Here is a 14,616-nt window from a genome sequence, read left to right on the forward strand (position 1 = left end):
CACAAGGCTCTTTGCAAAATGGCTTTTAAATAGCTCTACGCTGCGCTTTGAACTCACAACAACTGGGGGTTCAAATCGCAGTGTCACTGGATGTCATAGTGAAGACGGACAGGTGAGTGGTCTAGCCTTTGGAGTTCTTGGCTGGTAAGACTTTCTCCCTGTTAATTCTAGAGTGCACTCTCTCACTCTCTCCTGCTAGAATTTGCTGACTTCTTTTTATGAAAAGGTCTTTTAATTAAATTCAACATCTCAAGGATGTTTGCATACATACGCACACAAAGTTCAACTGTGCCAAGCTTAATGAGCCCACTACCTCAATGAAGCTGAAAATTGTGTTCCATTCTTTTAAGTGATGAAGCAATTGAGCTAATCACACTTTACTCAGCCAAAAAAATCACCTAGGCCTAGCGCACTATTGCCAAATGACAGCTGTCATGTCTTAATACACAAATGCCTTGGATACTGACACAGGAGAAGGAACGGGTGAAAGTTAGCAGTACACCGTCTCAGTTATTTTGTAAGCTGCAAGGCAGACCCAAAGGAACAGCATTCTTCAGGCTAGCAAAAGACAGAACATTTGGTGAACTGGCTGTGCTGTTGAGGCTGTCAGTTCAGTCTGCCAAGCAAAGAACAGAAATCAGCCAGTTCACTTAGCCACCCACCCAGCTCTTCACTCACATTTTTTGTGGGGGAGGTTCCATGCATTTTCACTATGGCCAGAAATGAATACTGTTGGATTGAGGAATAGAAATGAGCTGTGAAATGAATAAGAGCTTTAGAAGAGCCCGATTGGATCAGGTCTAGTCCAGTACCCTGCTCCCACGGTGTCCAAACAGATGCCTGTGGGAAGCCGGGAAGCAAAACCTTAGTGCAAAAGTGGTCTCCCCTTCTCTGATTCCCTGGTATCCCAGTGCAGTGCTGGATTAAACCCTGTGGAGGCCCCTAGGCAGTCAAAATCTCAGCCCTCTCCCCACACTGAACGAAGAAAGCTTGATTGCAATTTTCTTTCTAAATCCAATCAATATTATTTTGATCCGTTGTTGTGGATCCCCATAGGTTGGTGCCTAGTCTGCCTGTTTGGTAATCTAGCACTGATTCAAAGGCATACTGCTTTCAACAACAGGCAGAGTTGGCTCACCCAGGGGGCAAGTTGAGGTAACTGCCTCAGGCGGCAGAATCCACCAGGGCAGCAGATTCCGATTTTGATCTTTCTTCCCCGCTTGTTCCTGGTGTAGATATTCCCCCACCCCTTCTTCTCTGATGGGGAGGGGGCACCATTTTGGGGTCTGCCTCAGGTGCCAAAATGTCTTAGGGCAGCCCTGACAATGGGGGGATACAATACAGCCGCCGTTGCTATTGCTAGCCTCATCCTCCAGAAATTTGCCTAATCGTCTTTTAAAGTCATCCAGTGGTGGCAATCATTATCTCTGGTGGGAGCAAATTCGTTTTCCATGCACTGTGTGAAGGACTTTCCTTTGTCTATCCTGAATTCTCCAAGGTTCATTGGATATACCCAAATTCTAGTATTATTAAAAAACAACCCATCTTGCCACATGGATTTAGGGCTACTGCATCTTGATGGGTTGGGTTTGATGTGCAAAGATCTGTAAGTGCACAGATACCTATTTCTATGCAAAGGGTGGTGCTGGATGACCTCTGGTGTGTCCTTTCTGCTGATATATCATGTTATGAGTGTATTTATGAGTGCGGAGGGGGGAATGTTGTACGTGACTGGCATCTTTATTTCAGCTCATTACCTTCTCACTGGTTCTGGCCTGATCATTTTGCAAAATGTTTATATGCTGGAAATGGCTTCTGCAGTGGTAAAGTGCAGCTGCAGAATGGGATCCTGGCCCCATTTGAAATTAATGGGAGCTTTGCAAACAAGAATTCAAGGTGACCATGGACTTTAATGACTATGTACACCTACAATCTAGGACTGTAGGGGCAGGTAACCCATCACGCTTCCAGGCAAACATAGTTTATAATGAGGCTCTTACAGAATTCCAGTTGGTAATGCTAAGAAATGTATAGATAAAGCAAGCTTCCCCAATTGTGGGCTGGCTTGATAGGATTGGTTTTCCAAAACAACTGGAAGGCACCAGGATGGGGAAAGTTAGTTTAAGACGGTGCTTTTTTCTGGGGGTACGCATATCCCTAAACATTTTGTGAAACTAAGTTTGGCTTCATTGAGGGGAAATATTTCAATATAAGTAGGAAAATGAGTGGGACGCGGTTGGCACTGTTGATTAAACCACAGAGCCTAGGGCTTGCCGATCAGAAGGTTGGTGGTTCTAATCCCTGTGACAGGGTGAGCTCCCGTTGCTCTGTCCTAGCTCCTGCCAACCTAGGAGTTTGAAAGCACGTCAAAGTGCAAGTAGATAAATAGGTACCACTCCGGTGGGAAGGTAAACGGCATTTCTGTGCGCTGTTCTGGTTCACCAGAAGCAGCTTAGTCATGCTGGCCACATGACCTGTACGCCGGCTCCCTCGGCCAATAAAGTGAGACAAGCGCTGCAACCCCAGAGTCAGTCACGACTGGACCTAATGGTCAGGGGTCCCTTTACCTAGGAAAATGAGAGTACCCCTAAACATTTTTTTTTAAGGAAAAAAGGCACTGGTTTAAGGTGTTATTTTTTCCATGAATGGCAGCATTTTTTCAGGTGACCAGGTATGGAGGGCTTGCCAAGATTCTGGTCACCCACAATCCAGATGTCAGCTCTACTGATCCTTGGACAAATTGTTGCTAACTAGTTTACACATCAAGGCTTACTGCTTGATTTCTTTGTACGTAATAAACGTCGATTGTGCGAGTGAATGGGCTCCATTGAAATACCTGGGGAAAGTTCAGAAAAGGGTGACCCAAATGATCAAGGGGGTGGAGCAATTCCCCTATGAAGAAGGATTGCAGAGTTTGGGATCTTTCAGTTTAGAGAAAAGGCAAGCAAGAGGTGGCATGATAGACATTTAAAACTTTATACATGGCATGGAGAAAGTGGATAGAGAATTTCTCATGAAGCGTTTTCCCATGAAATTTTCCCATGAAGCAGAATGTTGGAAGATTCAGGACAGATAAAAGGAAGGACTTCTTCATGCCACCAGCTTGGCTGGCTTGAAAAGAGGATTCGACCAATTAATGGGACGTGGGTGGCACTGTGGGTTAAACCACAGAGCCTAGGGCTTGTCAATCAGAAGGTTGGCGGTTTGAATCCTCGCGGTGGGGTGAGCTCCCATTGCTTGGTCCCTGCTCCTGCCAACCTAGCAGTTCGAAAGCATGTCAAAGTGCAAGTAGATAAATAGGTACCACTCCGGCAGGAAGGTAAACGGCATTTCCGTGCGCTGCTCTGGTTCGCCAGAAGTGGCTTAGTCATGCTGGCCACATGACATGGAAGCTGTACACCGGCTCCCTCAGCCAATAAAGCGAGATGAGCGCCGCAACCCCAGAGTCGGCCATGACTGGACCTAATGGTCAGGGGTCCCTTTATTTTTACCTTTAGCCATGATGTCTGTGTTCCTCCTTCCTTGTAGGAGACAGCAGTGCTTCTGAATACAAGTTGCTGGAAGCTACAGGAGGGGAGAGTGCTCTTGTGCTCAGGTTCCACAAGCGTTTGGTTGGCCGCTGTGAGAATGCGATACTAGGCTAGATGAGTCAATGGTCTGATCCAGAATAGGCTGTTCTTATGTTCTTGTGCTGAATTATGTTTTTTTACTGTTCTTTGGTGGTATTTTTTTACGCCACTTGGGGAGTGTGTACAGAGAGTGGTTTAGAAATACTTTGAAATAAATGTAGTTAAATAATAATGCACATGCTGGCCACAAATTCAGTGGCATTGTGAATGAGCCCTATGCATAGCTACCAACGAACAGATGTAGGGCTTTTGCATTTAGGAAAAAAGTTTTGGACAGTAAGAGCTGTTCAACTGTGGAACAGGTTATGGACTCTCCTTTTTTCTTCTTTTTTTCCAGTTTTGTTTTTTTTTTTTTTTTTTAAAGCAATTTATTAAATTTTACAATAAAAATAAACATGATAAACAATGTAACATTGATCTTAACATATTTTCACATTTTCTTTGGACTTCCTCACATCTCCCGCTCCCATTTTCATCGTTGAAACATTTTGTCAGCAATTTATCATCTTATTTAAATTCTTATATCCCTTCTATATTTCATAATCATATAATTCTCAAAAGGAGCTAAATTTCACAGTCTTACTTATTTTCTTAAAAACTTCTAAATTTAGTGGTGCTCAGTTATTTTGATCTAGCATCTTATTTAGCATTCACTCAAGTTACAATACTTTTGTAAATAGTTCTTAAATTTCTTCCAGTCCTCCTCAATCCTCTCTTCTCCCAGGTCACAGATTCTGCCGGTCATTTCAGCCAGTTCCATGTAGTCTATCAGTTGTATCTGCCATTCTTCCAGTGTGGGTAGATCTTGAGTTTTCCAATGTTTTGCGAGAAGTATCCTTGCTGCTGTTGTTGCATACATAAAAAATGTCTGGTCCTTCTTTGCCACCCCTTGGCCGACAATACCCAAAAGGAAAGCCTCTGGTTTCTTAGTGAAGGTATATTTAAATACCTTTTTCAGTTCATTATAAATCATTTCCCAGAACGCCTTCACTTTAGGGCAAGTCCACCAGAGGTGGAAGAACGTTCCCTCACACTCTTTGCATTTCCAACACTTATTATCAGACAGGTGGTAAATTTTAGCAAGTTTGACTGGGGTCATATACCATCTATAAATCATTTTCATTACATTTTCTTTCAGGGCATTACATGCAGTAAATTTCAATCCATTACTCCACAACCTCTCCCAGTCCTCAAACATGATATTATGCCCAATGTCCTGTGCCCACCTTATCATAGCCGATTTAACCGTTTCGTCTTGTGTATTCCATTTCAACAGCAAGTTATACATCCTTGAAAGTACCTTAATCTTTGGTTCTAACAATTCTGTTTCTAGTTTCGATTTCTCCACCTGGAACCCTAGTTTCTTATCATTTTTAAAAACTTCTTTAATCTGAGCGTAATGTAACCAATCTCGCACTTTGTCTTTCATTTTCTCCAGACTCTGCAATTTCCATTTGTCTCCATCCTTTTCTAACTTTTTTTCCAGTTTTGATGTTTTATTGTTTGTTTTCCATATATATACAACATGTAATCATATTCATTTCCATCAAGCCAATAAAGATATCAATGCTCACAAAAGATACATACAATTTCGACTATGTGTTTTCTACTCAAATAATAATAATAATAATAATAATAATAATAATAATAATAATAAAATTATTTATATCCCACCCTCCCCAGCCGAAGCCGGGCTCAGGGCGGCTAACAACAATAAAACAGTACAAAAGTACAGCATAAACAACACTCTAAAATCATTCATTATAAAATCTATGACTTCCCATCCTCTCCATATTTGGTGGGATGGCCATTTGTCCTGGATGCTTTTGCTGAGATTCCTGCATTGCAGGGGGTTGGACTAGATGACCCTCGGGGTCCCTTCCAACTCCACAATGCTACAATTCTATGATTTGGTGCCTGTGGTTCTCCCCCTTTTCCCTTTTACTCTCAGGAAAATCCTGTGAGGTAGTCCAAACAGCACAGCTATTGGATTTCCTGGCAGCTCATGTCCTAAAAATATATCTTTTAAAATAACTTTAGTGAATAAATAATTCCAAAATGTTTAGATCTTTGCACATGCCTGTGTGGTGTGAAGGTATGTTTGCTCCAGGGGTGATGCACCCTTCATTGGAATGAATTCCCAGGTTAAGCTTGACAGGAGCTTGCACTCTAAAAGCACCATCTGGAGGACTAGAGAGTTAGAACAAAACATCCTGTAGAGATGGCTGGCTAATTACAGATTCTCCTTGAAAATTTATCTCCTTGTCAGTTGGGGACAGGCCACGGAGAAGCCCGAGGAAATTGGAACCGGATGATCTGCAGGAGGCTGGGATGGAAAGCTTATGGTATGAATAAGCAAATGTGCCCAGAAATTAGTTAGTCCATTTTGGACAAGTGGCAATTGGTTAGCCTGAGGTCTCTTGGGTGGTACCAAGGCATGGTAGTCTGCAGAGCAAGCCAGGGGCCATCAGTGGTCCATCACTGCCTAGAAGTGGTGAGCAGAACTTTTATCCTGGGGGTGTTGATGCAGAGCCCTACTAAGTCACATGGTGGCAAATTATCAGCACAGCTAGACATTTATCATTGTCATTCACCCTGCCTCAAAAGTGGGCCAGGCCTGGTTTGGACCCTTCCTCTCATTTTCCAGGAACAGCAGAGTCTCATCCTGACCTCTGCTGTCCAGCCCAGCACTCGCTTCACTTCCTTCTCTGCATCTGGTTCCCAAAATGGTCCTCGTTTTCCATCCTCAGTGGGGTGGTGGAGGCCTCGCGGCCTTGCCCAAACCCACAGCCTCACCCGAGCCATTTTGCTGCATGAGGGCAAAGCAGAAGATGGCATCTCACCCACCCTGTTCCATGTGCAGAAGCTGACTGGACTGCCAGAAGAGTCAGGGGAGAGAGGTCCATGAAGTACAGGGCAGGCAGCAATGGTCACCTACTTGGATGGCTTCAGAAGCGGATTGGACAAGTTCATGGAAGTGAGGGCTACCAATGACTACTAGCCAGCATGGCTATACTCTGCCTCCATGGTCAGAGTCAGCAATGTTTCTGAATGCCAGCTGCTGGAAATCACTAAAGGGGAGAGGGCTCTTGAGTTCGGGTCCTGCTTGCAGGTTTCGCATGGGCATCTGGTTGGCCACTGTGAGAACAGGATGCTGGGCTAGATGGGCCTGATCTGGGTGGGCTCTTCTTAGGTTTGCATATCTGGAGCTGCATCCTCCCTCTGCCTAATGGCAGAGCTGGCCCTGCTCCACCCTCCTGGAAGACTCCAGTGCTACTCAGGGGCCAAAGAGGAAGCTCCTTCCCAGAGTGGCAAAACCTTGCCACACAGGAAGCTGCCTAATACTGACTCAGACACATTGTTCCATCTAGCTCAGTATCATCTACACTGACTGGCAGCAGCTCTCCCAAGTTTCAGGCAGGGGGTCTCTCCCAGCCCTACCTGGAGATACTGGGGGTTAAACCAGCGAGCTTCTGCATGCCAAGCAGATGTTTTACGATTGAGCTAGGGCCCTTGGCTAAGCTGCCTCATACCATGGCCCACCTAGTTCAGTGTTGCTTACACTGACTGGCAGCAGCTCTCCAGCGTTTCAGACAGGGGTCTCTCTCAGCCCCTCCTGGAGATGCTGAGAGTTGAACCTGGGACCTTCTACATGCAAGGCAGATCCTCCTCCTCCAGAAACAGCGCAGAACCAGTATTTCCCGGGGGTGGGGGGAGAGAAAATACAGCGACGACCTGCCCCGCTTCCTCTTCGGGGCGCGCCATTCTCCCCTCTTGGCTCCAGCCCAGCAAAGGCGCAGGCGGGTTGGGCCAAGCAAGCAGCAGCAGCAGCAGCAGCAGCAGCAGCCGCGCTCTGGAGCCGGCGCTGGAGCGGCGGCCGAGAGAGGGAGCGAGAGGGAAGGAAGGAAAGCAGGAGGGAGGGAGCCGAGCAGAGCGGGCGGAGGAAGGAAGGAAGGAGGGAGCGGGCCGGCCATGGCAGCGGTGCGAGCAGCAGCGGCGGCGGCGGCGGCAGGAGGAGCCCGCCGCAGGAGGCGAGGCGGGCGCGGGCAGCCGTCGTTGCGCGCCTGATTGGCCCCCGGAGCCGCCGCCGCCGCTGCTCCCGGGCGGCCGGTTGGGACGCGGAGAGGGCCAAGGAGGAGGATGCAGGGCAAGAAGCCCCGCGGCTCCTCGGGAGAAGGAGGAAGCGGCGGCGGCGGGAGCAACAGCAGCGGGGACGGCGGGGAGCTGCAAGGGGACGAGTCGCAGCGCGCCAAGAAGAGGAAAAAGAAGAGCTCCCCGTGCGTCTCCAACATCCAGATCTTCCTGGTCTCCGAGTGCGCGCTCATGTTGGCGCAGGGCACGGTGGGCGCCTACCTGGTGAGCCAGCGGGGCCGGGGAGCGGGGGGAGCCGGAGAGGGGGTGCGGAAAGTGCGGAGGGGGAAAGTGGGTGCCACCTTCTTTTGGAGAGGAAGAGAGAGGAATCGGGCATGCGGGTGGCATCTTTAGCCCCTCTCCGCTGTAGCGTCAGCCAAGGCTGCGGACGGTATTGAGGGTCTGGGGGCGAGAGGGATAGGGACCCTCGCTCTATCTCTCTCATTCCGACTCCCCCCTCCCGCACCTCTCACTCCGGGTCCCGTGCCAGGTTCGGCAGGATGGAAGGTGATGCGAGGAGGGGCGTGTTTGGTGCAGGTGGCTTGATGGACAGCCAGCAGCCTCGGTTCCCTCCTGGTGCCCAGGCAAGCTGTCCGCGGCGGCTTCCTCCGGGCATCCTGAGCTTCGGTTGGGATGAGCGAGAGAGGGGGGAAGCGTGGCCTCCCCGGCCCGCAGTTAATGGGGGATTCATTCACACACACACACACACACACACACACACACACCCCTGCATTGGGAGCGCCTTCAGTAACTGGCCCTGGCCGCGGTAGTTCCTCCGGAGTAATTCAGTGTGGGGTAGAAAGAATCCCATATTTGCATAGGTGGTATGCAGTATTCTCTTCCTAGAGATGCTGTGGCTGAGGGGTCCATAGGGAATATACATTCCTAATGCTAATAATTGCAATCATCAACTTGAATTAAGCAGAGGCCATTGTGGGTCAACCCCTCCGTGACCTGATTAACTCTACCCCCTCTGGTCTGACACACAGAAGCTGAACCAACAGAGGCAGTGACATCTGTGTATCTAGCTGGCATAGTGATTGACAGCCAGGAAGCCCCTGGTTCAAATGTCGCCTTGGCTAGGAATGCACTCTGCTGCTTTATGATGGCTGTGGCCTCCCCCTTGCCAATTTATAAAGGAGGCAGTTATTGTTCTAGCCTGCCTTACAAGGCTGGCATAAAGGTATCCCAGTTAAGGTACATTCGGACATTTAGCCACAGTTGGGTATGAGTAAACCCTTCTCCCCCAACTACATGCATGCTGCGAAATGAGGCCTAAGAGCACAAAAAACTGCATTAGCTTAAGCCACTTTACCCTTTTCTCCTCTTAATTGTACATTCTAAGTGTGGGTTACCAGCTGACCAGAATGGGGGAAAGATCCTTAACTGTGCCTTGTAATCTGCAGTGATCAGCAGCTTGAAGTTCTCAAGACCATGGAAACGAGCATTTTCACACCAGAGTGCTGTTTAAAGGCACAAGGACTGGGCAAATAAAGAGAATAAAAACTGGCAACCCTAATTGTAAGCTTTGTGGGGCAGGGGATTGGCTTTTTCCTGATCATCCTGTTGACTGATGTAATTGTAGTTGTGAATAATAATAACAATAATTTAATGTACAGCTATATACTGTAGGCTATCATGTGAACATAATTGTCTCCATCCTGCACCTTTTGCTGGCAAAGGGAAAAGGTTATCAGGAGTTGCTAGCAGCAATGGCTATATGCTAAGGACCCTGCTGCATCAGGCCAGAGGCCTTTCTAGTCTAGCATCATGTTCTCATAGCGGCCAACCAGATTCCCAGAAGGGCAGCCCACAAGCAGGACCAAAGCACAGCAGTGCTTTCTCCCCATTTGTGATTCCCAACAACTGGCAATCAGAGGCACACTGCCTCCTACAGTGGAGGCAGAAAATGCGTCAGGGGTGAACCTTGTGAATATGCTGTCCTATGCAAGGCTAACATATGATGCCCTCCCCACAGTCCTCAAGGTGCTGGTTTAAGCCTGGTAAACGAGTGCTGGACTTTGGGAAGGAGGTGTAGGGCTCTGGCAGAGTTCTAGAGCCACACACCTCCTTCCCAAAGTCCGCTAAGTGCTTGCCCAGCTTTGGGAAGGAGGGAGGAGAACTCTAGGACCCTGGCCAGAGCCCTCATGCTTCCTTCCCGAAGCCAGGCAAGTGCTCACTGGGCTTTGAGAAAGCGCCCACCTTGGCTGAGCACTCAGTGCGAGCAAATCGGTGGCACTGTCCTAAAACCACCTCTGGACTGCTGCAGACCCTCGAACATTTCTCTGATGAAAATAGGGACATCCTATTTAATAACAACAGCAACATTTGCACCCCAGCCACTCTGGGTAGCTTCTGACATATATAAAAACTTCCCTATGCATAGTAGCTGTCAGATGTCTTCTAAAGGTTGTATAGTTAACTTATCTCCTTGGCTCAGGGGGTTGCATAACTCCACACCTTCCAACATTTCTCTGATGACAATATGGACATCCTAAGGAAAAGCAGGACATTCCTGGATCAACTCAGAAACCGGGATGGCTTCTGTAAATCTGGGACTGTCCCTGGAAAATAGGGACACTGAGGGGGGGCGTCTGCTGCTGTTGCATTCAGGTCGTGCTAGGGGGCTTCCCATTGGGCCATTTGGTTGCCACTGTGAGAACAGGATGCTGGGCTAGATGGGCCTTTGGCCTGACCCAGCTAGATTCTTCTTACGTTCTTCTCTGATGAGCCAGTGCAGTTCTATTTAGGGCCTGCGTTCAGCCATGAGCTTCTCACCTGAGTCCTTGCCCTGAAGCTGAAAGGGAAACAGGGAGAAGCAAAAGAGGAGAAAGGTTTCTGCAGTCACCTGGCTTGCAAATCTCCAGTGCAGACCACCTTGCAAGCAGGGGGTGGCTATTAGCAAGCTTGGTTTTCTCGTTAAGTGACTCAGCATTTGCTCTGGGGTTGCCAGATGTCTTTCCCTTTGTATGATGGAGTGAGAACAAACACACTTTTTGGGTGGCGGGGGGGGGGTGGGAGATAAAAGGTTGCATTTGGAATCTGAGAGTGCAAGGCAAATGGGTTTGATCGGGGGAGCAGCTGTCCTGCCCTGAGATCAGATGTCAGGGTACCTGAGCCAAGGAAAGCAAATCGGATGAGGGAAGAATGGGATACCGTCTCTCTGTTCCTCCTCTCACTCTGTTTCACCTTGCTGGATCTGAGTGACAGTGTGTCATTCACAAGCACGGGGTGCGTCTCATGTCTGGGTTGTCCTGTGTTTGATACAGGCAAAGGCCACGAGACTGCACATTTGCCGTTGGCTGGTTCTGCCCAATGGGTTTTGTGTGTGTGGGTGTCATTAGGGAGAGGCAGCAAATTCCCTCGGTCGGCTCTTGTGAACAGATGGAAACCGAGCAGCGAAAAGAGTTTGATGTGTGTGCTGTGAAATGCAGGCCTGCGCTGGGTGTTTCAATGTGGCCTTGCATGGAGGCAATATTTCATCTGGAGGTGCCGATAGCTGCAGAGGAATGAAATCCAGGTGCAAGCACATTGAGAGAAGTGCGCCATTGTGAGCTGGCTTGACCATTCTGCTCAAAATGCTGTGGGTTGTAAAATTGCCGGTAAATAGGAAATGGTTCTGGTCCAACTGAGGAACTGTGCTCCGAGCCTTCCCACTCTGCAGTTCTTTCGCTCCCTTAATTGGACTTTTTACGCACCCCCTAATTCAGATCGCTATTTTGGCAGCTGATGTTGAAATCCAAGTTGTTCCATTGCTTTAGAATAGTGTGAGTGGGCTTGCTGTTTCCTTGTTATAAAGTGTGTGTGTGTGTGCATGAGAGAGAGAGAGAGAGAGAGAGAGAGAGAGAGAGAGAGACTGTTCTCTAATTGAAATTGAGAATATCAATGGCAGGAGTTGTACCTCTTCTTTGATCTTGCCATCAATGCCGTGGATTGAACCTATGAGTCCCTTTTTTTTTTTTTTAAATAATGTTTATTAAAATTTTCAAAAATACAGAAAGTAAAAAGTTAAAATACATTCAGAACCTTATTTTCATATATCCACTTTCTGGGACTCCCCCCTTCCCCCACCCCTATCATATTCCTGTTTCATGTTGTTGGCTCCACAAGCTCTCAGTTCTGATTAAAAACTTAATTTGTTTAGACCATTGTTCGAACTTAAAATTTCTACACTCCTCATCAATACCCTTAATAAAAAAAACCAAAAATTTCTTTCCCAGGGCCCACCCCATTTTTATTCCACAATTTCCCTTTTTTTTTTTTTAATAATAAAGACACCCCACATAATAGAAATATCAGAAATAAGAAATAAAAGGTATAATAGATGAAACAAAACCAGTTCAAAAAAAAAGAAATTGACAAGCCTTTGGATTTTAGTTCTCCCCCTCTGTCCCCGGTTTAATTTCCCCCTGACCACCAAACCATGTTATCCGCCTGGAATTCTTACAATCCATAAATCGCCTATTTCCCCCAACTCCTTGCTGGCTTTTTTTTTTTTTTGTTTTTGTTTTTTTCCTTTCATAATTATTTTTTAAAACACTTAGCTTCAGATCTTTAATAAAGCTCCCCCCATTGTTCTTTCCAAATTGTAGTCCAGTTTCCTCTTGTTCCGCTGCTGAAACGTTCTAATTCAGAAGCTTAGTAAGTCTGCAGGGATTATTGTTATTCAGGAACAAAAACTTGCGTTCAGTCCCTTCCTTTCTTCAATAGAAAATTCTATTGTCTCCTTTAGCTGTACACCCTGTAGACAAAATATTATTTCCGTTTTGCAGCTTTCCCAGAAGATAACCAGTTCTGTAAAATTCCAATGGTACTTTTCCACTTACGACCATCTTTGTAATGTCCCGAAACTCCTCTAGGGGGATTGTTGTAACTTTGTTTTCTCTAGTCCAAAAGTCCGATTGTTATCCATGTTTTCGCCATTTTGTATCCAAGTTTTAAAAAGTTGTAGCAAGTTGTAACAAATTTAGCCAGCAAAGTTCTCATAATAAAATCCTCTCTGCTTTCCGACTTTGACAGCTACTTTGACAGCTGTCAAAATCTCCGACTCTTTTCACCAGGCTCTCTCTTCAATCACCCCGGTTCCCAGGGGGGGGGGGGGTTACGTTTCTTCTCCCTCAATTCGTCCTCCAGCACAGTTCTTATAGTTTCCCATCGTGGAATTCTTAATTTTTATCAGCAATACAAATCTTTTTGGACCTTGGTTTCCCCGTCCTTGTCTTGGAAGGTTTACAATAGGGGGGGGGACTGACTTCCTTTTTGGATCCCCCCCCGCTCGTGTCCAAATCGAAAAGAAATTCTTTTTTTCCTCCTTTTAAACCCAGTTTCCAAATTACTCACGGGTTGTTGTTAAAAAGTCCGAATTTTCAATGGAAGAAGTCAGCGCTCTCCGCCGGATGGCATGCGGCTGCGCTCGGCAGGGATAGCAGAGGACTCAAAGCACCACGCTTCTCCCCGGCACCCGATCCGTAGCCTTTAAAAAGGCTCCTTCACGAGTCGGGAGAGCGCTGACGGTGCCAGCCGAGTCTCCATGTCCACGGCCCTCGTGGCCGTGGTTTTTAAGGGTCCCCGCATCGCCGGTGCGGTAGGACCCAGCCCCTGCCGAGCAGGCTCCCTCCGGAGCTCGGAGGGAGTCCGCCATTCGGCGATGGCGCCAACCCGGAAGTCTCTGAACCTATGAGTCCCTGACCCACCCCCAGTCCAGAGCTTCAGAGAAGCTGTGTTGTCGCTTAACATTCAGCTGTTAACATTCACCTTTACCTTGAGAGATTGGAATGCTCTGTGAGCATTCTGTGATATCACAGCAGCACAGACAAGCAACAGCAAAGCCTCGGAGCCTGAGCCTCAGAGCTTGCTTGGAAGGCCTACTTGGACACTGCATGATATAATCCTTCATTTAAAGCATTTGTATTCCATCATGCCCCACATTGACTGAAAGATTCCTACATTGCAGGGGGTTGGACTCGATGACCCTCGTCAGCCTTTCCAGCTCTACAATTCTACGATTCTATGATCCACGCCTAAGGCAGTTTGTTCCAAAAGCATTAAAATCTACCCACCCTCCTTGCCTAGGACAGTATGTGGAGGCTGGTTGTCGAATTACCACTTATGCAGAGTCTCTTTTACTCCAGATGGGCTGTGCAGGAAAGTAAAATAGGCAAATGGGGTGTCTGGTTTTGCACCTTGCTTTTCAAATATCTGCAGATGCCTCCCACTGCTTCACTTTGATTTTGCTGTGGGAGAGCTGGAGCTCAGGGCCAAAGCATTGGCTTTGCCTGCAGAAGGTCAAATACTTCTGCACACAGAAGGCCACAAGCTTCTCTCCAGCATCATTTATTTAAGGACCATAACACGGTCCCAGGTTCAATTCTCTGCATCTCTAGATTGGGCTGGGAATGCCCCCTGCCTGAAACCACTGCTGCCAGTCAGTGTAGGCAGGACTGATTGTGGTTTGACTCAGTATATGACTGTTTCCTGTGCTCTTGTCTCTTATTTCAGCGATCCAATTTCAGGTATCAGGACAGGAGACGACCCCCCGCCCCGCCCCACCTTAAGCCTGCACACTGCAACACAGTGTGGATGCCCTGGAGAGCAATCTGCCCCACATCTGCTCTGCCTTCCCCCCAGAACATTGAGCAAAACAAGACAGGCAATGTGCCTTCGGTGCTTTGCTAGTTTCCCCACCCATGAATACAGCAGCCAATGAAAGTTGTAGGAGGGTGGAGAAATGCACAGTAAAAGGACATTGTGCCTTTTGTTTTATTCACTGTTGCAGGGGAGGGAGGAGGTGAAGTCTGGAGCTGCTGGCTTTGGTGGGGCTCAGCTATGTTCTGGCACTCTGGCCAAAGGATCTTGG

General features: G+C 47.5%; 1 protein-coding gene across 1 annotated transcript in view; it reads left to right on the forward strand.

The window, feature by feature from the left end:
- Positions 1-7,668: 7,668 nt before the first annotated feature.
- Positions 7,669-14,616, forward strand: part of SLCO3A1 (solute carrier organic anion transporter family member 3A1) — a 108,276-nt gene continuing 101,328 nt past the window's right edge. Inside the window, exon 1 of the mRNA XM_080982140.1 lies at positions 7,669-7,985. Within this exon, the coding sequence (XP_080838266.1) occupies positions 7,770-7,985 (216 nt within the window). The 5' untranslated portion in view covers positions 7,669-7,769. The remainder of the gene's footprint in view (positions 7,986-14,616) is intronic.

Source organism: Podarcis pityusensis, assembly GCF_964106645.2.
Source record: "Podarcis pityusensis genome assembly, chromosome: 14".
Taxonomy (NCBI): domain Eukaryota; kingdom Metazoa; phylum Chordata; class Lepidosauria; order Squamata; family Lacertidae; genus Podarcis; species Podarcis pityusensis.